The sequence below is a fragment of the Corvus kubaryi genome, unplaced genomic scaffold (assembly GCF_017639235.1).
Source record: "Corvus kubaryi isolate FWS band 111438036 unplaced genomic scaffold, C.kubaryi_AGA036_p1.0 68, whole genome shotgun sequence".
NCBI lineage: Eukaryota > Metazoa > Chordata > Aves > Passeriformes > Corvidae > Corvus > Corvus kubaryi.
The window spans coordinates 21,856,606-21,879,707 of record NW_024582056.1 but is presented as its reverse complement, the minus strand read 5'-3'; the positions used below and the strand labels follow the sequence as shown (position 1 = coordinate 21,879,707).

The following is a 23,102-nucleotide window of genomic DNA, read 5'->3' as shown; positions in this document are numbered from 1 at the left end:
CTACTTTGGTATGGCAACCTTTTCCTAACATACTTTCCTGGGGTGGCCCTGACCTTTAAATTTATCCAAGTAAGCCTGCTGCAGCCCTAAGAGCTTTTGTAATTACTGCCTACTGCTTCCTTCTTTACTAGTCGGTAAGCATGAGCCTTGTGATGCTCACCTCTGGTGCATCTGGTTTTTCCTACTCCACAAAGAAGGAGTGTGTTAATATGCCAGGAAGAGGCAGCGTTGTCAGCTCTGCAAGCATAAAAATGTACAAGCTATGAGACAAATTAAAGGTTTGGTCACTTTTAAAGCCTTCAGGTTTTGGAAGCTTTAAGGTCTGTTCACTTGTCACATTCACTTGTCATGAATCCTGTTAGAAGACAGTTATTTGTGTATTTAGTTTTCTAAAACAGAATTAATGCTCCAGGTGAAACTTAGCCTCTATACATCTGTATCCCGGGTTCAAGCTTGTCAGTCTCAGATACCACAACAGGAACTAAGTTTGGTCTAACTGTTCATACTAAAAATTCCGTGCATTTCCTCAGTGACTTTATTCAGCGCACAATTCGCTCCTTCCTATCTGGTTCTTTTGAATTGTATGCATGATTTTAATGGTTGTAAGGGTGTAGCAGATCAGCTTTAGGCTAATAAACTTCTCAAAGGGTGTCTTTAAACTACAGTGAGATGACATGAGATGAGATGAGATGAGATGAGATGAGATGAGATGAGATGAGATACACGCTCCATTTGGTGCAGTACCTCTATTATGTGAGTTCCCCCTGTTCTCTGCAGCTTTGGCTCCCTGCTCCATAGGCAGTTCTGCATTCCCCAAGATGTGTGCTGTAAGCCTCAATGTTTGAAAAGGGAAAATGAATGGAAGGAATGTCTTCTGTCTGAGGAGAGTCTGTCTTCACAGAAGGAGAGAGTAATCATTGCAAGTGTGGTAACAATCCTGGAGCCTCTTCAGCATATTTTCTGGTAGTCCTGTGGAGCCTTTCTTGGTAAGTATCTTGAATGATACACAAAACTGGCTTGCTCTGAACTGAAACTATAAGCCTGATAGTGAAGAGGCTGTTGATGGAAAGAGTGACTATACATATGGACTGATGTGCTTAGTAATTAAAAAATAATCTTTATTATAACTTAAATGTGATAGGAAATATGGTGAGTACAAATGCCACAAAACTAAAAGAAAAAAAAATTTAAAAAAAAGTAGATACAAAAGGACACCTTGAAAGAATTCAGCTGATGGGACAGGTGTAGTATAAAAACCATAACATGGCTATTTCACCTTCTGCAAAAAGAGTTTATATCCATCAGTAAACAAGTAAGCATTTTGCACTGTACAAAATGTACTTCTTTAATTAAAGGAAGAATATATATATTTATAAATATACAGATATGTACATTCTTGTAACATTCACAGTAAAAAAAACAAAACAAAATGACCCCTGCCTGCCAAAGTGTTTGGCTCACAAGGTTTCCTTTTGATGTGAACTGTTTGCAATATTTTCTATGTCGTCTATGCAAATTTGGATACTTCAATTGACATCTAAATAGCATTTCATGCATAATGAACACAGTACAGGAACACTCTTCTGTTAAATTCTATTCACCTCCTCTGTTAACTTAAGGCTCGTAATCAAGAGTTTGAAGCACTCCCTGTCTTTAATCCTTGCAGTGCAGGGAGGGGAGGTGCATTCACTTCCCCCTCTGTTTATTACTGCCTCCGAGGTCCACTTAGTTTGTTCTGTTCTTTATATTGAAATCACTCTATAGAAACTATGCTCCACTAATTAGAATGTATGAAATCTAATTCTGCCTGCAACTTGCAGGACAAAATGGTTTTGGGGACCCGTGCAATTAGCTGTATTCACTCCTTCTTCTCAGAATAAATAAATGCACTTTACCTTTTCATTTAGTTTTCAGAAACCTACATGATTGTTTGATCCCCCTCATGAATAGCTGGATTAATGATGGTTTCTTGCTGGAGGGCAAGAGAAGGGAATAAAAGACCAGTGGAGGCATTTAGAATGAGTCACCAAAGTGACGCCTCCCAGGTTTTACATCAGCTTTTCTCGAGGCAAGCCTTGTAGAACTTTCCCTGTATTTCATTACCAAGACTCAACTGAGAAAGCTGAGCAGCGTTTCCTGCCACTGGAGTGTTGCTGGGGGCACTGCATGGCAGCAGACACTTCACTTGGGGTTCGGGAAAGCTGCTTTGCAGTCCTGCTCAGGTGGCCTCCCGATTGTCCTTGTTAGATATGGTATCGCACATCTCAAGCTTTCACGACAACTTCAAGGAAGTAAATACAATAGGAAAATACATGGAGATGCCAAATTCTAAAAACCTCACAGAAGTCTGTTGAGGCTGAATAACTGCAATTTCTTTATTTGTTTAGAACCAGTAAAGAAAGTATTGTTCCTCAGCATCCAGCTGTTCCATCATGAGCTGCAATGAGGAGCCAATAGGAACCCTTAAGCTGGTTTTTAGATTTTGCTTTTCTTTAAGAAGTCTGTAAATTGCTACATTTGGGAACATTCTCATAGAATTCTTCAAAGTCTTTCTTCTGCTCCCCACACTGAAGTGCAGCTCCACCCTACTTTAATGACTATTAAATATTAGCAGGTTCTTTTCAATCTAAAAAGTTGTGGCAGCTTCAGTTCCACGGCGGCTTCCAACTTTAACAAATTCCCGGGGAAATTTGTCCAGCTGTTCATATGCCAGTCTCCCATCTTCACCTGAATGCAAAATGATAAAGAATAGTAATGTATTATGTTGTTGCCCTAGAACATTTAAAATACTGGCCTCTCTGCTGTTAGAAAGTACTGATTGGCCAGTAACTTCTACCCCTTCTTAAAATCTATCTTGTTAGAAGGAATTTCAGAAATTACTTGGAAAAGCTAAACATGCTCTGAATGTCCAAATTATTTTTTTTTCCCCTCATGTTACTTGCTTGGTTATCTAAAGCCAAACAGAAGCAGATGTGGCTTGTATGATTAGATGACAGTATCTGTACACTTGTCTTACTCTGAATGACCTATTGACCTAAGCTTGTCAAGGTCTCAGCTGCTGCTGTGATGTACTTGAGGTAAACAATGTTTATCCACTTCAGCCTTGGACAATATAAAGTTTATCCACCTCCCACTTCCTGGAACTTTAAAGAAGTGAGTCTATCCACATCTTTACTTCTATACTTCTGAAAAAGAGCAAGCAGTATGTTTGCTAAATATAATTGTGTCTTTCAACCCCTTTTTCCTTAGCTACTGCCATCTGTATGCACTTTCATGAAGATAACATTGAGCCTAGTGCGTTGAACTCGCCATTAGGAACCAAAAATGGTCTCTATGTTGTCTGGAAGAATGGCAGAGCAATCAGAGTTTTCAAAAGTGTCCCTGGGCTGCTTGTTTTATAACCTGAGCAATAACATGTCCAACAACAGACTGAATTCCTGCTGAAGTGGTGAATGAAAGAGAGCATATTTGAAGAGTCTGCATAACTACAATCACACAAGGATATCCCCACCCCCCATGGAGGAGAAATTCATGCCCAGCCAAAAGGCCAGAAAAACACAATTTTTCTGTGCCACTGAAGTACTGATGCCCTGAAACTGTACAGATTAATTATCAATTATTTCTGTTTCTCAACTTCTCCTTTGCTATCTTTCCTTTTCTACTTTACCCTCCAGACTCACACAATTCAATTTCTCTATTTTTGGCTCATTTTCAAAATGAATGATTTTTAAGAATTTGTATTTTCTGACCTGTTTGAGTCACTATGTAAAGTTTTGTTTCAATTTAGAGTCTCACATTTGCATTACTCAGGTGTCATAGATGCTGCTTTGTTGAAAAATAAAATTAAATAGTGCTCCAAATCAGTCAACTCACCAAGGGAGAGCAGGGTTTCGGACGCCACTTTTCTGATCTCTTCATTGTCAGACTGGCAGAGCGTGACCAGCATTTTAATGCTCTCAGTAGCCTGGGAAGTGCAAAAAGAGCTGCATTAGCACCACACAGTACACTCTGGGGTTTTTCCACAACCTTGCATGGAAATAATAGCCATCCTCTGCATCGCCCTTTCCACTCCAAGTGAAGGACTTTGGTGGAGACAGAAGGAATGGGGTTTCCCTGGGGGGAACCATTTGGAGGAGGCATATTTTCTGCTGCTTTCTAATTTTCCTACCCTATGCACTACATACATAAATCTGGCAGACCAGCTATGTCTGCCACTTCTGACTGTAGGATGGGTGATGGGCTGTGGACCAAGGCCATAAAAGTGCCAAGGTAAGGGTACAGCAGGGAAATAAACACGAGACAGGGGCCTCGAGAATGGGTTTTCTCTAAAGTATGTCAAGCTTGTGCTCACCAATATTTCCATACTTCTGCCTTGCCTCTGCTACTTTGGGAAGTAAGCAAGGAATAATTCTGTTCTCTGATACGAAAATGTCAGGTCTTTGGGGAGAGCAGCTGTCATAGTGTTTCTGGCTGGCTATTTAATACTACAAGAGAGATGAGTGAAAGGAAGGGCAGGTACTGCCCCAGTGTGACAGAGGCACTGAGCCACAGAGTCGGTATCTGTATGAGCCCTGTCGATCCAAGGGGCGCAGGTCTGGTCTACATGCTCGGAATGAGGGCTTTGCTACCAGAGCCATTAAGTCTCACCACCTTGTCTTCAGCTGGTCGTTTGTGTGTGACTCGGGGTAAGTCTGCACTGGGTGCACACTGGTGACTCCAGCTCGAATGCTTGTGAGTGATGGGGCCACAGCAACATGGAGCTTGCTGCAGTCTGAAAAAACCCTCAGAGCTTCAGTGGGACCTTGTGCAACCAGTGTGGATTAAACTGCCTTTGGGTTACCCCATCCACAGCCACCTATCCATTGCAGAGTTTCCATCTCTGAAGAAATAACTTCCAGCTTCAGCTTTTTCTTTGAAGATCCCAAATGATGATACCTCCCCTCAGTAGCTTTTTTCCCCAGCCATTGCTAGTCTCACTATTCAAGACTCACTGGAGCCACACTGCTGAAGTTAAACTTGTCTAGCTCCAGTTCCCACCACTGGTTCCTAGTCTGAGTTTTTCTGAGCAATCAAAAACCCTCCTGCACTCTGCATGCAGCAGAGGTGTAATGTCCCTCACCATTGCCTCTCAGGGATGCCTGCTAGCTTCTCATTTAAGGGAGAAGTTTTTTCATATTTAAACAATACTGGATTATGTATTGGATGGCATCAGTTGTGACTGGGATGAAGTTACAGTTTAGAGCTGTCCTCCAGGGGACAGATTAGAGGGAGAAATTGTCAGTCCAAAGTGCGTCTGTCTCATGGAACACATTTTTTGCCCCATGTCCTGTACCAGCCAGGCTTGGGTGGCTGCTGTCTCGTATGGCTCTATACGTTCAAAACAAAAGTGCATTTTCCCATCCTGTCATAGGCTAGAGTGCAAAGATGGTACCAGATGCTAGCTGAAGCTGTAGTGCCCAGATGTACCAGTTATTTGTCACAAAACAAGCTGTGATCTCTCTTTTCTGCTACTGCAACTCACATGCATTAGAGCTAATTTTATCCTGGGAAAGCATTTTTTTATCCTTCTCAGCCAGGATTTTGCAGATGGATTTTTTTTTCTCTGTGAAGTGGAACTAAGTCTCCTGAAGTCAGTATGAGGGGGGGGAAAAGATGATACACAAAAGATTAAACTTTGCCAAGGTCGCAGAGCCCAAGTGTTTGTGGTTTAGAAGTTTCTAAACCGTTCCCTTTATCTGAAAAAGGATGGAGCATAGCAACACAAAACAAAAACGCTACTGCTGCTGTTACTGCAATTTCTATTTTTTTGTTTGTACCTATCAGATGTCCTTTCTGTAAAGCAAAGCCAAGCACCACTGTGTATTCCTTGTCTCTTACCTTGAGGTATCTTAGAGCCAAGCAAGCTGCTTTCTGCAGCTGGAGGTTGGGCTGGGTTAGTGCTTCACAGTAATAAATCAAGGCCTGAAAACAGATAGAGAAGAACAGCAATGAAAATGTCTGTGCCTCCATGGAGCAGAAGGGTGGAGCACAGAGGTATTGCTACCCTGTTAAAAGGAGAGCAATTGCAGCGTGCCTCCCCGACAGTGAGCATGTGGGATGGTACAGTTAACGGGGCGGGGAGGAATTCCCTACAGCAAATCCAGGCCAGACCACAAGCCGTAGATTAGTAGTCTCAGGCCAGCTTTTGGTGAGGAAAAGTTCATGTTAAAGTGAGATGCAAAATCTGGCACCTTTCAAGGCCTTTCACCATACATCACCAAAGAGCTTTGAATGTGCCTTGGGGTACAAGAGCTGGCCCTTGAGACGGTCTCTTTAATGAAGGGGTAATAATGAACTAGTTGGTATAGACCCCAGGGAGACTTAATAATGATTACAGTGTTCGTAGGAGCTGTTAGTTTACTGCTTGGCCCTAGAAATTAGTAGCTGCTACTGAGGAGCAAATCTCAGCACCACTCAGCTGTGCAGTGAACTCATCTGCAGCATAAGGCTGCATAATACCCTCACAGAAGGCACACTGTGGTCCTTCCTGCAGGCAGTGGATCAGGTTTCAGCTACACATGCCTGTTCCAGGAGAAGGTTATATTTTCCCTGAGATGCTGCCTCCAGGAAGCTGGGGATGCAGAAGAATGGTATGAAATACCAGGAGGCTGCAAATGGAAGATGAAGTGGGAGAGCAAGCAAAGGAGTGGACTGAATTGATAGAATGAGCTCCTTTTTCTCCTCTCTTTGCCTTCCTTCTACTACTCTTCCTCTTCCAGCCGCCTTTTCTTGTGCTCTTTCCCGACAAAGAACAAGAAGGATAGTAGGGAAAGGTCTGCCATGAAAGGGTAGAAGCCAACCCCTAATTTCTTCTTACTCCTCCTTCTCCCCTCTATTTAATTTCTGTGTTTAACCTGTCCCTGCTTGTTGCTTTTGGTATTGGTGATAGACCCAAATCTTAGCTCTCACAGCTGAGCTGTGTTTGCCCAAGGCAGTCCATCTGCTCCAGAAATGGTGGGAAGTCCCATAAATGGCAGATTCCTTTGGAGAAAAAAAAAAAAAAATCTGAGACCTACATCTTTTCATGTTGGTGATGCTGGGGACTGTTACCTTGAAGCCTTGGACTGAAGCCAAGTCTGAGACAGGGCAGCAGAAATGCTGAAGTGTGGAAGATAGCTGGAGAGCACAGGACTCAGTAAGTATTTGCAGTTTTGGTTAGTACCTGTTTAGCGTAATGACAAGTAGAAGCAGACTGGCATAAAGACAGAAACAGACCTGCACATGTGCAGAAAAAATAGACAGGATATCCCTCTGGATCAGTTTAAATCAAGCTTGGAGCAGTTATTTTATATGCACAGATATTTGAGACATACAGGTAGAAAAAGCCATGATGACACAAGTCTCTCATGTGACAGGTGATTTTCTGCCACTTACCTTCTCCCTGAAGTGCCTGTTTTCTGCAGTTGCTGTCAGAAGCGATGCCACAGTCTCACTGACTTCATTTTTATTTTCATTGAGAAGTAAAGCCAAAGCTCTCAAAACTTCCTGCTGTGGTGGAAGGTTATTGGAGTTTATTTTGGACACATTTTGCTGCAGTTTTCCATCTTTCACCGACTGCAGCACCTGAACCACAGATGCTAGAAGTGCAAGAAAAAGGTCCATGTTACTTCATCCTCTCAGTATTTTGGATTGATCCTTTCCTCACTAGCAATCCTTGATTTATACTACACACACAAAGGATATGAAAAAAATCCCCATCTGAGCAACTGCAGCATGGCAGTCTGCCTGGGGAATTGTCTGGGCTTTAAGCTGGGCCAGTTTCTCAGACATTGTTCAAGGGAGGAGATGAGTAGATGGGCTGTGTGGGATAGTGCAGCACTTACTCCTACCCAGAGGTAAAGGCCTACCTGTCTAATCTCTGCTTTCTGCTGGAAGATGTAAATTCTCACTCTAACAATTGAAACCAAAAATCCTTGTCAGTGTATTGGCTTCCAGAGCATCTTTGTGAGAGCTCTTCCTGGATAGATTGATGTCTGCCAACAAGAGCCAGGGCTAGTATGTTTCAGAGGTGAGCTGAAATGCCATTTTGCTTCCAGGTTTTTGAGCAAAAGCTCCCTAGTATGCCCAAATAAAAAGGAAAACTAGGCGAGGTTCCTCAAACTCCCTCTCAAATAGAGAAGAAAACTTGGCTTCCAGGGACTGCAGTCCAGCACACTTTGTGCAGTATCTGCTTCTCTCTTTAGCTCTTGGTGGCAGAGCCTGCAAAACTCTGAGGTGCTGTGATCCCTTGGTTCCTGAGAATTGCTCAGCACTTCAGAAGGTGTCTCCATAACAGATGGTGAAAGAGCAAGACATCATCTAAGCTGTGGGTACAGAACACTTCCCAGACCTTGGGCTCAGCCCACCACCATCAGCCATTTCCTAAAAACAATGCTTTCAACACAGTTTTTTTCCTATTTGAATATGGAAATAGAAATGACTGAGGGTCTATCTTCATTGGCTCCTTTCCCTTGACGTGTACAACAGTTCAGGTGCATTCACTTAGTAGCCAGGGCACTTCTTTGTCTCTTTTCTCTCCTTTTGCAAAATCAGCCTCATCTGCTTTGTGTTGAGCACAGAAGAACAGGCATGTACTCCCTAAATAGCCAGCAGAATTTATATACCCTACCTTCTTTTGCAAGCTGTAGCAAATAGCTTCCAAGGTCATTGACACTGTGGCTGGCAAAGTAGTTGTAATACTGAAAGACAGTAATGGTCTCAGAGGCCATGCTGGAGTAGAGGACAGGCTCCGTCCGGTCCAGGATCTGAGACACCAGGATCCTAAAGACTGCAGGCAGCCATGGACAAAAGGACAGATTAGTGAGAGCAAAAGCTGCTGGCAAAATCACACAGTGCACTTCAAAACTAGAAAGAAAGAACTGAATCTGCAAGACCAGGTACTTCCCCATGTTTCTAAACTCAGCTGGGATTAGGTTAGAAGCTGGACAGGCCTTCTCCCTGTCTAGGTCTCATTACCAGAGAATATCTTTGTAAGGACAAACCTCTGCCAGTTTACAGATGGCTAGTGCAGCTTCCTGTGCAATCCATACAGCATCATCTCCACCTAAACAATATCCTGAACTGTAAAACCTCTCCACATGCACTGCCTGTTTCACCCTCACAGTGCCACTGAGGCACGCGAGACGTGCACAGAGGCAGGATTTGGCTTTGCTATTTTTTATGTTCCTGCATGAGTGTGTGGCATGCAGAAAGCTAGTCTGCAGCAGTGTCTGTGAGAGCCATGGCATGGAGCAGAAAGGAGAACACTGCCCTGCATAGGCATCTACAGTGCAGGTGCCCACACCTGGGCAAATCAGCCTCCATCCCCATTCTGTCCAAGGGAAAGCTAGTCAGTATAAGCTGGAGTTTGAGGTGTGGTACATCCCACTCAAGATAAGAACCTCTGCCCAGACAAACTCACTTGAATGTGGATTAATTTCATCCCAGTGCACTGTATTGGGGTGGGGACATTATACAGACACACAAAATTAAGTGCAAGGATTCCTGATTGACTGAATCACTTATAAACCCGTATTTGGGAATAGACTTACTTTCTGGTTAGCTTACAAACCTCACCTTTCTCTCCTAGTATGATCTGATTATTTGGGCCAAAACTGTTTCAAGAGTTGTAACATTAGTTTTCAAATGAGATCTTGGAGCTGTGGCCAAACAGATCTCCAAGGGGTTGGAGAACAAAGCTCAGTACACAACTCTTCTCCATTTTGATGGCTAACACAATTTTTTGCAGCAGTTTGTACCTGTTTCTGCAAGTCCTGGACACTCTTCATTCACAGTGGTGGCAAAATTGATATCCAGTTGCTTCATCATCTTGTCTGCAGAGGTGTGATACACTCCTGAAGGGCCAGTACACTTCATCCAGAAAGCCAGCAGTGACAGCTTCTTGTGGAACTCTGGAATTGCTGGAGAAGACAAAATGAATGATAAAACAAAGCCATGCTGGAAGCATTGATTTTGAGAAAAGATGGTAAGAGTGGAGGAAATCTCACCCTATCCCACTGATGGACAGTTACTGTTCCCTGGGTTTCCCTGAGCCATTATCTTCACAGAGCACAACCGTGTGCTACCCCACATTTGTAACATGTTTTTTCTGTTTCCCATTGTAATTGAGAAAATTTGCTCCTGATCCAGCTCTTGGCACTGATGTCTCTTCCTTTTAGATAGCACAAAACACTAGGGGAACACCACAAATGGTGTGCCCAAGTTTGGTCCCTGTCCTAGCACTGCTCTGTGACTTCAAGTAAGTCACTCAATTTTTTCCTCAATTTTCTGATATAGTAAATACACCTTGTAGTATTTACCTATCCTGCCAGAGTGTACATAATGGTAACTATGTGTTTGTCAAACTCTTCCAAGTATTAAAATAGATGCAAAAAGAAAAATAACTAAGCAGTTCTCCACAAAGATGACTAAAAATGAAAATGTTCAAAGAGTTGTATTATGCCTCTGATATTGTAATGCAAATCCTGGCTTTCCTCAGGAAAGAAAGGTGGAAGAAGAATTTAGGTCTTCAGAGGTGGTAGCATCCCCACCCCATCCCACCAATGACATCTGTCCATCTTCTGCACATCAAGCTGGGTAAGAAGTCTTTTCTCACCTGCATATTTCTGGATACCAGTGGTGAGGACAGATGGAGGTGACACCTGCCTGCCTGTGGTGACTGCTGCACCTCCTGGTGACCCCGAGCCAGCCCTTACTGCAGTGGCATCGCCTGCACCGCTGGCGAGCTCTGCACAGCGATTATTTCAGCAGACACACACGCCAAACAAACCCTTGTCAGAAGGAAACCCCCTAAGCTCTTACCATCAGTAAGAGAGGTGATGTTTCCCAAGTTCTCAGTGCTGATCTCTGCAATATTCTCCACCACAAGGATCTGCCTGGACAGCTTATCCAGGAGGTCTCTTGTCACGAATGGTGTTTTACTGGAGAACACAATTTGCTGGTGAAGAGAAATGGGAAGAGACAAAAAGGAGTCATTGAGCCAAAAAAACCCCCAGCCTCAGAAAAAACCAAAAAACTCCAAAACAACTCAAGTGCAATGACAAATTCATTGCCTGGAACCACAGGATCTCCTCAAACTTAAAAAAGTTTTTAGTCTTTGGGATATTTTTTGGTCCTGGTTGATATGTATCATTCCTTGTACCTTCAATATCTACATACAGATCCAGACACCTGAGTATCCAAGCAGCCATTTGCATAATTTCTGATTTACACACTCTCCAAAGCTAAAGAAACCTGTCACCATAAGACTTAAAGCCAGACAAGAATATTAGTCTGACTTTCACACAACATAGGCTGTAGACTTCCAGGACATCCCTGCATAGAGGAAGACCTCTGTTGCTCTTTCTCCATTCCATTTCAGCTCTGATCAATTACTTAGGTGCCTTTACTAATTTTATTAATTAATTAACCCTTGCTAATACTCCCTACTGCTGCTGTCTGCATCTTCTTCAGCAGTAAATAATGTTCATATCAAATCGGCTCTGTGTGGACATAGTTCAAGTTCACCCCACTCAGCTGTGTATTTACTGTATACTCTTGTGTTGAAACCAAAAGCCTCCCTTCTTCTCATAGTTGTGAGTCAGCAGAGTTTCCAGCCCAGCACTAAGGGTGCTGGAATCAGGCTCATGCTCTATGGCTTCAATGAGCCTTTGGGAAAATAAAGCTAATTATATCTTAGATGAAAGAACAAAATAATTGTAAAGAGAAAGTTGCAGCATGTTTTGATTTGTCAAGAAAACCCTGATGCCCTCACTTACTGGATGTTTAAATTCACATTTGCTGTGCATGGGCTCTGAAAAAAAACTACAGAAAAATTCCTCTAGTTGTGAGCATGAACTGACAATTTTGATATCACTGTGTCTGTTGCAGACAGAATTTCTCTGCCTCGTGCAAAAATTCATTTCTGCTCTTGAACGCTGTAGCCTCATCTGGGGCTCAGTTAAACAATGGGGACAGGGTTCCTGCTTTACCTCTGAAGACATGGGCTGCTTTAACTGGGGACTGACTCCGCTGAGGACCTCCCAGCGAAGCCAGCAGGAGTTTGTAACCCAGAGCAGGGGCTGCCCCTGTCCCCCACTGCCCTGCCCCTCAGCCCTCCTGGGCAGCTCGTGCCAAGTGCCCCACAGTTCACATGCCAGGTCTGCTCCAAAACAGTCCACGATGGAAACAATGGAGGCACATCTGGCTGGGGTGAGGGGGTCACCATCCTACCCCAGCATGGTGTCCATCCCAGCCCTGCGCTCCCACTGCCTTGCAGGAGCAGCGCTGACCTTGCCAGCCTGCTTGTACCCATGCTGCAGGCAGGAATGATTTTAAAATAAATGCCCCCAAACGAGGCAGGCCTGGTACCTGAATGAGCTGGGTGCAATACTGCAAGTGCTTAACTATGGTTATATCGAGGCTGTCGTTGCCTGTGGTCAGGGGCAGAGGGCTGCCAGCCACGCTGGTGCCCACGCCCGTGTCCTCGGTGAGAGCTTCGCTCAGGTGGCCTCTGGCTTCTGGGTGCTCCGTCCTGTAACTGGGGAGGAGGGAGGGAGGAGGAGGTCAGTGCAGAGCCGGCTGCTGCCACAGCAGACACACACCCACACCCCTCACACTCACACACAAGGTGATGAGCAAAGAGCACGGCAGAAGAGCTGAAAGTACCCAGAAACCTGGTGATGAGCACATCATATCACAAAGGAGCAGGGCTGCCCTGGCTGGGTGCAGGAGGGACATACCCATCTAAGGGATAGACCTGTCCCCTGACTGGCTTGCCTTAAGTGATGTGATGCCCTCAACAGCAAGCTTTGTTAACCCGTGGTTACTGTCCCTTGGTGGTGACAGCTTTCTCCCATCTGTGATGAATCACCTGCCCAGTTGCTCTGGATTAAGCACCATGACAATTTGTACCTTCTCAAGCACTGAGCTGCTAATAACAGCTCTGTGCTTTCTGAGTCCTCCTCCTGCCAAATTTAAGGCTCACTGCAGAAGGAAAGGAAAACCACTGCTAAACTAAGAGACATGATGTTTTCATATGCTGTTTTAGACACAATGTGTAGAGCTTATTTTGCCAATTGTTTCTGAAAGTGTAGAGCTAGTCTTACTGTGTTTTAAATCATTATTTCCAATATTGTCTTGCTGTACAAATGATCCTCCCTGTGTTTAAATGCAAAGCCTGAGGTCAGTCCCCAGATGGCAAGTGTGTTTGGCTACAAGTTCAGAAGTTTCAACACTTGCAGTCTTTACACTGAGTCACACACTTACACATCTAAAAATGGAAGCGGGAATCTGCACTGTCTGGGATGAGCCAGAGGGGAAAAAAGAAATTTTAATTTCTATTTTAACTGGTTGAAGCTACATCCTCAAATCAGCACAGACTGGACTGAGGTCAGAGTGCCAGTTTAGCAAGCAACACAATTTCCCAAATTTTTTTTCCCACCAAGTCTTATTCTGGAATGAGGACATGAGATGATGGGAACTGCATGGTGGTTGCTGGTTGCATTCAAATTGCTTTAAGCAAGCTGTGAGTGGTACAGCTCCCTGGTTGGAAAGCACAGGGTGTGAGGGAACTGTGTTCCTTTCTTTTTTTCCAGCTCTAGTGCCGCTTACGTGCCTGCTGGGCATCGTGTCAGCTCAAAGGATGCAAACATGCTTTTAAGATCTAATGATCGAAGCACAGCATCTTAAAGTCACACCACAATGGCAGGCCACGGCACAACACCACAGCTTTTTTCTCTTTTTTTGCTTTTTTTTTTTTCTCAGAAAGACCAAAAGTGATGAAAGAAGGGCAGGTAACACGCAGGGCCATGAACAGAGTACCAGCCATCACTCTTACATTCCAAAGGAAACCTACATCATGCTGCTTAAATCTGGCCCTGTGTTATTGTTACTGACAAGCTTAATCCACTGCAAAGACTCATTCGGCTAGAGAGAAAAGACAAAGGGAGGGGGGGGAAAAACCACAGAGGAATTAGTAATTACATCCAAGGAAAGCCAGGTCCAAACCTATGTCAAGGAAGAGGCTCTGCCAGTATTGATGTCAGCTTAATTTAATTAACCCTTCTCCTTTGGAGGACAGACTGCATATATTTGAACAGGGGGAAAAAAAATGGTCCTGGAAACTAAAGATTTTGTATGCAGCAGCCATGGGGAGCCCTCTGACCCTAAAAGTCATCAAGGATTAGTCAGTCTTCCTTGAATAAATTGTGCACCAGGATCCCCTGTTAGCGACAAAGAGCCAGGGTGTCAGTTTGGCGTAAGCGCAGCTGGCAGGTACTACAAACTTACCTATTCTTCTCAATCTCAGTATCTGAAAATACCGAGTCTGCACCTCCTCCACCATTACAAACCTCCACACCACCACCATCCTCATCATCAAAGTCAGAGGTGTTCAGGAAATCAAAGCTTTCTAAAGCACTTTCAACTGTTAGACTTAAACTGGAGGACCTGCTTCGGCTTACTGCTGGCTTGCACTGCAAAGGCAGAACGAACCAATGAAAACCCCAGATATTAGCTACTACAGAAAGATAAGAAAAAACAAAAAAGGATAAAGCTTAAAACTTCAAATTCTTCATTTTATTTTTAAAACTTCATTTTATTGGGTGTTTCATTTCAAGCCTTCATATTCATAGCATATACAATCAAAGCCTGAGAACTGGGAAAATCCTTCCATTCCTCCTCCCCTCCTCATGCTACCCACTCTCTTCCCCAAAGGAAAAACCTCAAAGGCAAAATTCAATGTGTTTTATAGAAATGAGAAGTACTTCTTGAATCCAAGTTTCGCAGCTCTCGGCATTCTCCAAAAGGAATGATGGCAATTAATGCAATGGAAGTTGAAAGGGGAAGGCACATTCCTTAATTGCTGTTCTAGCTACAGAAGCCAATTTATACATATCCAATGGCACTACCTGATTTATTCCAGATGTAAGTCAAACAGACCTTAGCCAGGAATGAATTTGGTCCCATATCTGCCCATTTTTTAATGGAATGAGAGGACTTTTGTGGCCTTTGAAGCCAAATGGATTATCAAAGAAAAGCCAATAAGGCATCAGATTCCTAGATGACAGAGAGAGGCAGTATTGTAACTCAGAAACTAACAGTGCTAGAGAGAGGGGGGAAACCATTCCACCTCACTGCAGGGAAGAAATGCAAAGGAAACCTTGCTGTTGCTGTAGGAAGTATGAAAGGCCCTGGCCCCGTGTGGCGATTCATCCAGATATGCCCACAGAGTTGCTTCCAGGGTCACCCAGAAGAATCAGATGTAACTTGAGGGATCATCTCCATTGGTTGGGACAATAACTTCGACATCTTTCACACTATGTGATTATTTGATAAGAAACAGACATGAGCCACTGGTGCCATTATACAAGCTACATCCTCCAGTCCCAAGCAGGAGCCATGACATCGTCTCAGCTCACAGAAAGAAATGCATTGCCCTCTCAAGGAGTTCAGATTCAGCACCAGCTGCTCTAGAGCTGAAGGGAGTTGGAGTTCTATTTGCAATTCGTTTGCACACAATACTAATGGCCACACATTTGCACGTGGGATGTTTGAGTCCTTAAACTGACTGTACAGTCATTAGCTGATCAAACATACTTCCCAACACATCTGTGACAAGGATGGATGCTGTATCCTGCCTCTTGTGCAGCACCAATGGTTTCAGCTTCCATTTCCTTCAGCGCTTGGTAGTGCAGCTTCTTCAAGCAAAAGCAAACAGCAACATGTGGGCCATTTTCTCTGCTCATCTAACATGGCCAAGAGAGGTTTCTTCAGCCACAGCTGGATTGCAGCTCAACCTTTCTGCATGAGGAGTCCATGCAGCTCCTTTCGGCATGGTTGCTGGTGATGCTGAGTGTCAGTCTGCGAGCTGATCAATAGGTGACACCCAGACTTTAACGTATCTGGTAGAGGCATCCATCTCAAGTGTGCAGGAATCCTGTCTGCACACGTCCATCCTCTCTGCCCCCATCCCATGTCTGTCTGTTTGTAACTTCTGATCAAAGCATTCTAAATAAACAGTCTCCATTGTCCCTCTGCCCTTTGGATAGTTGACCTCTTTGTACCAAGTGAGAAAATAATAGTAATGATACCTTTTTTGTCTGCTCGAACCTCTCTAGGAATAAATAATGCAAGGAACAGGGGCTGCAGGCTGTCAAAAGAAGCACTTAACTTGGGAAAGTACCATGCAGCTGTAAACACCAATGGAAATAAGGAGGTTAACAAAGTTTCTTTGTACAAAGGTAATGCAGGAGAATAAATGATTCCCTGCTTCCTCCTCAGCCATGTTTTTGAACGATGAGGCTTAAATGACTAGCAGACCAACTTGCATATGAATATGAAGCATTTGAAATGATTATTTCCCATATAATACTGTTTGCAGAGTAATACTGTTTGCAGTGCCGTGAGTTGTTGTTCATGGGGGAGATATGAGTCACAGTGATCCACAGTAAACATATTAAAAACACACATGCAAACCCCTTTTCTTCCGACTTTTAACATTATTCTCTGCATCTTGATGTAATGACAGGATGTCTCTCATTATGAAAATGGATGAGGGAAAAAGGAAAAGGCCATGCCTAGGTGACATGGGGACAGCAACCTTCAGTGAGACTTGTGCTTCTAAATCCCTTTGGCAATTTAGGAAATGCAGCTTGTATGGCTACAAGGCCTCAGCTAGCATAGTTTTGCACACCTCCATGGAGTTCAGGGGTAGTATGCTAAAGTACACCCACTAAGGATGTGACTCACGGATTTCAAAGGCAGAAGTTTGGCTGTATTTGATCTCCAGTATGGCACAAGCAATGGGTTCACAAGTGGTGATTCACAATGGTTCACAAAGTGTTCAGGGAAGGGTATAATTTAATTACCCTTCTGTCATAGCACCTTTTTCTCTTTCCCCCATGTTTTGATAAAAGATCTGTTGCTTGAGGACACAAGGCTATGATAAGCACACTGCTGACAAAAGTTAAAAAATGGAACATTGTGAAAGGATGCTCCAAGCAGGAGCAAATCTGCTACCAGGGAATTCTACTATTCTCCAGAAAGCCTACTTTAACGTTTGCAAGGCAAGGGAGGAGAGTCTACCTGCTCAGATTTTCTTTAGGGTAGTATTTTCTGAAAATGTACTCACTTTTAGGATGTCATCTAGATGCATCACTTCTTGATCCAGGTCCTGAAACTCTTTATACTGCTCTTTATGTGGCTCAAGAGCTAAGAGAAGCCCTTGCAAGGCTTCCTCAATGCTTCCATCGAGATAAGACTTATATCCTTCTGATTCCCCACTAATGGATCCCTCACACAGCAGCCTCTCTGGGGCCAGGGGTGTCTCTGCTGATGTAAGCCTTTTGACCAGCTGCTTTGTGATGTTGCCCTCATAGGTATCCAGCTCCACGGGCTTGAGTTCTGAACCTTCATCCGTGTCCTGCAGGAGAGACACCGGGACACTTGTTTCTACAAAGACACGATCGCTCCCAGCATCAGAGATTTTTTGGCAAACTTCAGGAGCTGCCCTTGGGGTGTTCTTGTTCTCAGCCACTGCTCCCTCTCCGTGGGATGGCAGGTCCTTTGGCTCAGCAACAGAGTCTCTGTGGGAGTCGCTGCTGCTGCAGTCTAGGCTTGAGCTCTGGGAGGACTCGAGGGCTCGGTGCTGGGTGGGGATCACAGTGATGTCAGGGCTGGAGCTGACACGAGCAGACGAGGACTCTGCTGAGTTGGCAGGGGGCACGGCATCTTCGTAAGGCAGGTCACCAAAAGTGAAGGAGAGAGGCCGCTTCTCAGTGGCCACTGTCCCATTTTCAAAGACATCATCTGGCAAATTCGACTGAAAAGATAATAGGGAGAAAATGTTTTCCATGCAGCATTGGAAAGACGAAAAAAATACAGCATGTGCCCAGGAAAGAAAAAGGCAAGGAAAAAGATTCAAGAAGCATTCAAGACTTGAGAGATGGAAAAAATATTTCAGATCAAACTTCCGCTTTCATCTGTCATGACTCCTCAATTTCAGCATGAAAATTTCTGGAAAATTTGGGCTCAGCATCTCTGCTAAACAGAGATCTCTAGGAAGTGATCTCAAGAAGAGAGACATGAATTCTGCTCACCTTACTATATTCTCTAAGACAGCATTTCCAGTGCACTGCTCTAGTTCCTGTACCATGGCCCTTTTTAATGGGATTGTACATAAGCCACCTTGTCTGCATTTTCCCACTCATTACAGATTTCTGTCCTATCTATTTTCTGACTTCTAAAGTAGCAATCCATAAAATGTAACACAGTTTCCTCCAAGAGTTTCTCTAGTGCCATGGTGGTTTAATGGTGATAGTACCGTGCTATTTCTTTTTATTCAATGTCCTGCATGTGGCATGGGTGTCCGTAACAATTGTTGAACATGAGTTATACAGGAGTCCTGTCCAACATGAGTTTCTGCTGAAATGAGACAGCAAAATTGGTGGTGTATTGAGCAGGACACTGATCATTTAAGAAGCAAAACCAGCCTATACAGACTCCAGAATTATCAGGGCAGAAATATATATATATGTATTAATCTCTGATAGATGTATGGGGAAAAATCACTATAGGAATCACAACCTGCCTATCTAACCTACAGATCTGGCTTTGTTACGCGGCCAGCTCACAGAAATGCATGGCACAGATGGAAGGCAACTACTATTTTGCTGACAATTTGCTGGAAAGAACTGGAGGCATTCACATGTTGTTAAGCTTAAGTGTCCAAAACTTCTGGGTTTTTTTCTAGTATTCCAGCAGCTTTTTATCCCTAAACATAATCATAGACAAAGGTTTACTCCTTCTTTCCCTTGACATGGGTATGCTTTTAGCTTCTGAAAGTCACGTTACAAGGCAAACGTAGAGCGTCAATCAGTGTAGCAGGTGATTTTTAAGAACACTGTTGGCTTGTGTTCCTGCCCTGCTCTCTGCCCACAGAGAGTTGACTTCTGATCATTATCTCTGCAGAAACCAAGAGGAATTTTGATTTAATGAGAGCCACATGGGCTCACAGTTATGTCCTGCCCTCTAATCAGTCAGCAAAATGAGTGAGTTGCAACAGAGAGCAATACATGAAGCATGCATGGGAATGGAGATACCACACAGGGACTGAAAAAATCCTTCACCAAACAAAAACCAGGACTCACATATAGCTCTAGCCCTGCTTTTGGGCTTAGCCTGAGCGATGGCAGGTCACTAAAAGAGCGACTGCGACGAAGCTTGTCAAAGAAAGTGTCTTGAAGAGCATCTAAGATTGTCAACTTTGGCCTGTCTTGCAGGGGATGCAGCCATTTCTTCAACATTTAAAGCAAAGAGGGTGTGAGGAAGGGCAAGTTAAATGAATGCTTTGTAGCAGAGTACTAAATTACAGGCATGGGATGTGGCACTTGTAAAATTAATCTCTGTACAGGTGGCCTGATTAAGCATTCAGGATTTGATTCATGCAAAAATGTAGGAACACCCTGTGAATATCTCCAGTACAGAGGTAAATTTTACTACAGGATACTTAAAAATACTTGTGCTATAATGGTTGTTTAACTACTGTTGCAAAATGAAAACACATTTTTTAAGGATTATTCAAGTATCATAGCAGTCAGGCAAGAAGGATAGGTATGCATTAATTGGCCACATAGTTTCAAAGATGGCAGGATCATAGTCACCTTCTTTTAGGATTAGCAGCTGGGAATGCACTTGCTTTATGAGTATTTGTAAGGGGAACCTCCTAGAACCAGGGGGAAAAAAAGCTTAGACACGCAAAGCAATGAAATGTTTGCAGTGTTTGAACTGCTTTAGGATTTCTCATTACATAAACATGAAGCCAAGCAGAGCTTACAAAGAATGAGTGGTCCTTGAAGGTTGGTGTTTCAGGAGTGCCTTGGCTGTACATGGACATTCTCCTCTGGAGAGCAGATGCCTTGCTCACATTTCCTGTGGATGGGGTCAAGTCTTCAACATCAAAGGGGCTACAGATACACAAACAAGAGGGGAGGAAAAAAAGGTTGTTAGGCTGAGCACGAGGGACTTTCAGGTCCATAGAAAGGATTTTTGAAAAGGTGGTTTATTAGCACATCAAAACCCAGAGGTAGCGAGTTTTTAAACTGAAGTGTTTAAAGAAAATGTTGTTAATTAGACAGCAGTCTCAGAAGTGTGGTTTTCGCTTCTGATAAAAGTGTTCGCTCAGAAATCATTTATGTAGCGTAGTCTGATGTTATTCTTCTCACATGAAAAGTATTCTTGGATTTGAGTTGCCAAGTGTCACACATACTAATGAGAAAGGTGTTCAACTATTAATAGAGCTGTTGCATTATAAAGGAAACCAGGAGCTGTTATTGCTGGCTTCATGTTTATTGCATTACAAGAAACAGCACACATGATTGTAAAAGTTAAATGTGTCAATGCTTCTTCAGAAAAGACATTTACTTATTTCATAAAAATACAGTGAGAATTGGGTTTGTATCCTAAGGCTACCAGCTCACCTAGGTTGACCAACGTGAAGAGAGAATGCAAAGAGATTTCCCATCACTCTTGTGGTGTATGAAGCCCTTAAAAGCCAACTTTTAAAGATGGGCCAACTCCTGAACTTGGCTATGCTAGTGTAAATCCATAAATCCAGCACTGATTTTTACACTGATTTTTTTCATATTAAAAAAAAAAAAAAAAAGAATATATGAGCACTCAGTTATGTCCCCTTTATAAGCTTTGAAGAAGTATAAGCTTTAGACGATTCTGAGATCTATCATCACTAAGTGCTTCCCATACCTTGTGATGTCAGTACTTACCAAACCTAATTTAACAGCTGAAACTAGACACAACCCTCTTTACCACAGGAAAAGCAGGCAAACTGTGGATGACCATGAACTATTTCTCATATACCAAACTTGGGCCACAGTTCCTTGACAGTCTTCCTCAGCAGGGAAAAATATGGAGAGAACAGCCCACATGGATGAACCATTTTTTTCTTTGGTTGAAGTTTTACAGCTAATTGATTGATTGATTGACTTCTACTTACTACCAGGTGATCTCAAGGTTCAGCTTTACTGTGCCAAGGTCATTAATGTCTACTGCAACCACCTGAGGCCGAGCTGCAAACAGGTCTTTTGTCTCACAGGTTACACTTCCCACAAGGATATGAGTAGCAAGTCCTTTAACTTCTGTGACCTGTAAGAGACACAAACCAGGATATTTAGGACTACACAAGGCGTTGCAATCCTTAATCACAAAGTAATAGTTTTGATTGTCTGGCCTGGCCCCCTTGCTAAAAGGCTTCTAAAACATGATTGTTTGTTGCATTACTTAAGGAAAAAATCTGAGGTGTGGTGGTGGTTTTGTTTTGGTTTTTTTAAGAAATGCATAGTTGTGTATGATCACTATTCTATGTTTTGTTAATGTTTTTTATAGGTGTCAGAAAAAAACAACCATGCTGGCTCAGACCAAGGGGCTGTCTGGTCTTGCATTTGATCTTCTGCACTAACAATAAGCAGAGCCCAAGGGAAGAGTAAGAACAGGGAGGGCATAGAGTCTCTCAGCAGTTGACAAATTCCTGACTGGGAATCTCCTGATGTAACCTGCCTAATTAATAATTCCCAAGGGAGCTCTCTTCCAGGTATTTCTCTCCTGTAACTCTGAAGCCGTGTAATTGTTTGTACCAAGGATGGCCTTTGGTGAGGCTTTCCACAGATCTACTGTTGAGGAACCACCTCCATACATGTTGTTACAGTAAGAATAGCACACTATTCATATTTAGAGATATATTTGCCTGGAAATTCAAGAGTGACAGCTCTATATGCAGCTACTACACAAACCAGCCTTTGGCTGTTTGCTTGAAAGCCAGTTCTTGAACCTTTTATGTGAAAGTGTTTGGACAGAGTCCAAAAAGGGAAGAGAATATACACATTAACCTTAATAATACTGGGATTCTTGTGTACTAAAAAAGGGGTTCTCTCCTAACTTTCCACCTTAAACCTGTGAGTTAGATTGAAAAGAGTGACTCACCCTGTGTCACAACTTGCCTTTCATTGAAAACCTACTGTCTCACACCTTTGGGATTATTTTGGTTGTGGGTTTTATAATCACCTGCATTTTTTTTCATAAAGTCTTCGCAGTGTCTAAGTGGGCAATTTCCCCTAAGACTTTTGAGACATTCTTCTGTTTAAGCTGCCTAACCAGGGATATCTAGAATGGTTTTTAGCAGCAATTTCTGGACAGGGGTCAGAGAATGGGTCTCTCTAGGTTGGAGGCTTGTTGGAAAGAAAGCATATGGACCTTCAGCCAGGAAATAATTGTGTTGGGAGGCCAGGAGCAATGAAGAAGTGGAACAGCAATAGAAAAGTTTGGGAAGAAAACCTCTCCCAGCTCTCACAAACTGATTAGTCTTGTATCTAAACTGGACAATACTACAGCACTTTAGTAGGTGTGTCAGAAATACTAATTGTGGCTCATTTCTAAAGAGTTTAATGATCTGCTTCTATGTTTTTGCTGATGGTGCATGAGAAGGCAGGTTCTTGAGTCCTGCCTTGCTGGCAGGCAAAGGAGTCAGCATGCATACCTTAATGGAGATCAGTCCAACAATGAGAGGGAGGAAAACCATCTCCTCTCCGTCCCAGCTTTGCTTGCCATTCACTTCTATTTTGCCTTTCAGTTTCCATCGCTGGCGACCGTAACGCATGAAAATCTGAAAAAGAAAAATCCTCTTATTTTCTTGAGAAATCTGCTCTCATGATGCACAAATATCAGAAGCAGAACTGGGGAAAGGATCTGAGAAAGGCTGGAAGAGTTAGTGGTGGAGGTGCTGCCCTTCTGCTTCTCCTTGAGTCAGAAGGAAAAACCTACTGGAGGATCTCTCTCTCTCTCAGCTCTCCTAATTGCTCCTTTTGGTAGTGTACCCCTCACCCAAGCTTTTACCTTCATGTAACTGGATGACTCATAACAAAGCTTCAAGGCATTTAATTCCATTTACAGGGAAAGTGGTAGGGCAAGGGAGATTTGGGAGGGCAGGATGAAAGCACCCTGGTCTTTCCTAACATTTGCAACTTGCTGGATCTGCTGCCTGCCCAGGCAGGTGAGCTTTTGGCCATTCCCCATCA

The 23,102-nt window shown here is 43.3% G+C and overlaps 1 protein-coding gene across 7 annotated transcripts in view; it reads right to left on the bottom strand.

Annotated features, from left to right (window-relative positions):
- Window positions 1–1,094: 1,094 nt before the first annotated feature.
- Window positions 1,095–23,102, bottom strand: part of RIPOR2 (RHO family interacting cell polarization regulator 2) — a 108,629-nt gene continuing 86,621 nt past the window's right edge. For 4 of the 7 annotated variants that reach the window (XM_042048695.1, XM_042048698.1, XM_042048696.1 and 1 more), the window contains exons 10-24: window positions 22,565–22,690; window positions 21,029–21,177; window positions 19,853–19,982; window positions 19,167–19,313; window positions 17,150–17,839; window positions 14,308–14,492; window positions 12,388–12,556; window positions 10,840–10,975; window positions 9,777–9,938; window positions 8,648–8,806; window positions 7,414–7,616; window positions 7,090–7,155; window positions 5,878–5,961; window positions 3,874–3,964; window positions 1,095–2,727 (exon numbers count right to left, since the gene is read on the bottom strand). In XM_042048695.1, the coding sequence (XP_041904629.1) occupies window positions 2,627–2,727; window positions 3,874–3,964; window positions 5,878–5,961; window positions 7,090–7,155; window positions 7,414–7,616; window positions 8,648–8,806; window positions 9,777–9,938; window positions 10,840–10,975; window positions 12,388–12,556; window positions 14,308–14,492; window positions 17,150–17,839; window positions 19,167–19,313; window positions 19,853–19,982; window positions 21,029–21,177; window positions 22,565–22,690 (2,598 nt within the window). In that variant the 3' untranslated portion in view covers window positions 1,095–2,626. The remainder of the gene's footprint in view (window positions 2,728–3,873; window positions 3,965–5,877; window positions 5,962–7,089; window positions 7,156–7,413; window positions 7,617–8,647; window positions 8,807–9,776; window positions 9,939–10,839; window positions 10,976–12,387; window positions 12,557–14,307; window positions 14,493–17,149; window positions 17,840–19,166; window positions 19,314–19,852; window positions 19,983–21,028; window positions 21,178–22,564; window positions 22,691–23,102) is intronic. The other 3 variants (XM_042048700.1, XM_042048697.1, XM_042048699.1) reach the window with 3 other exon arrangements.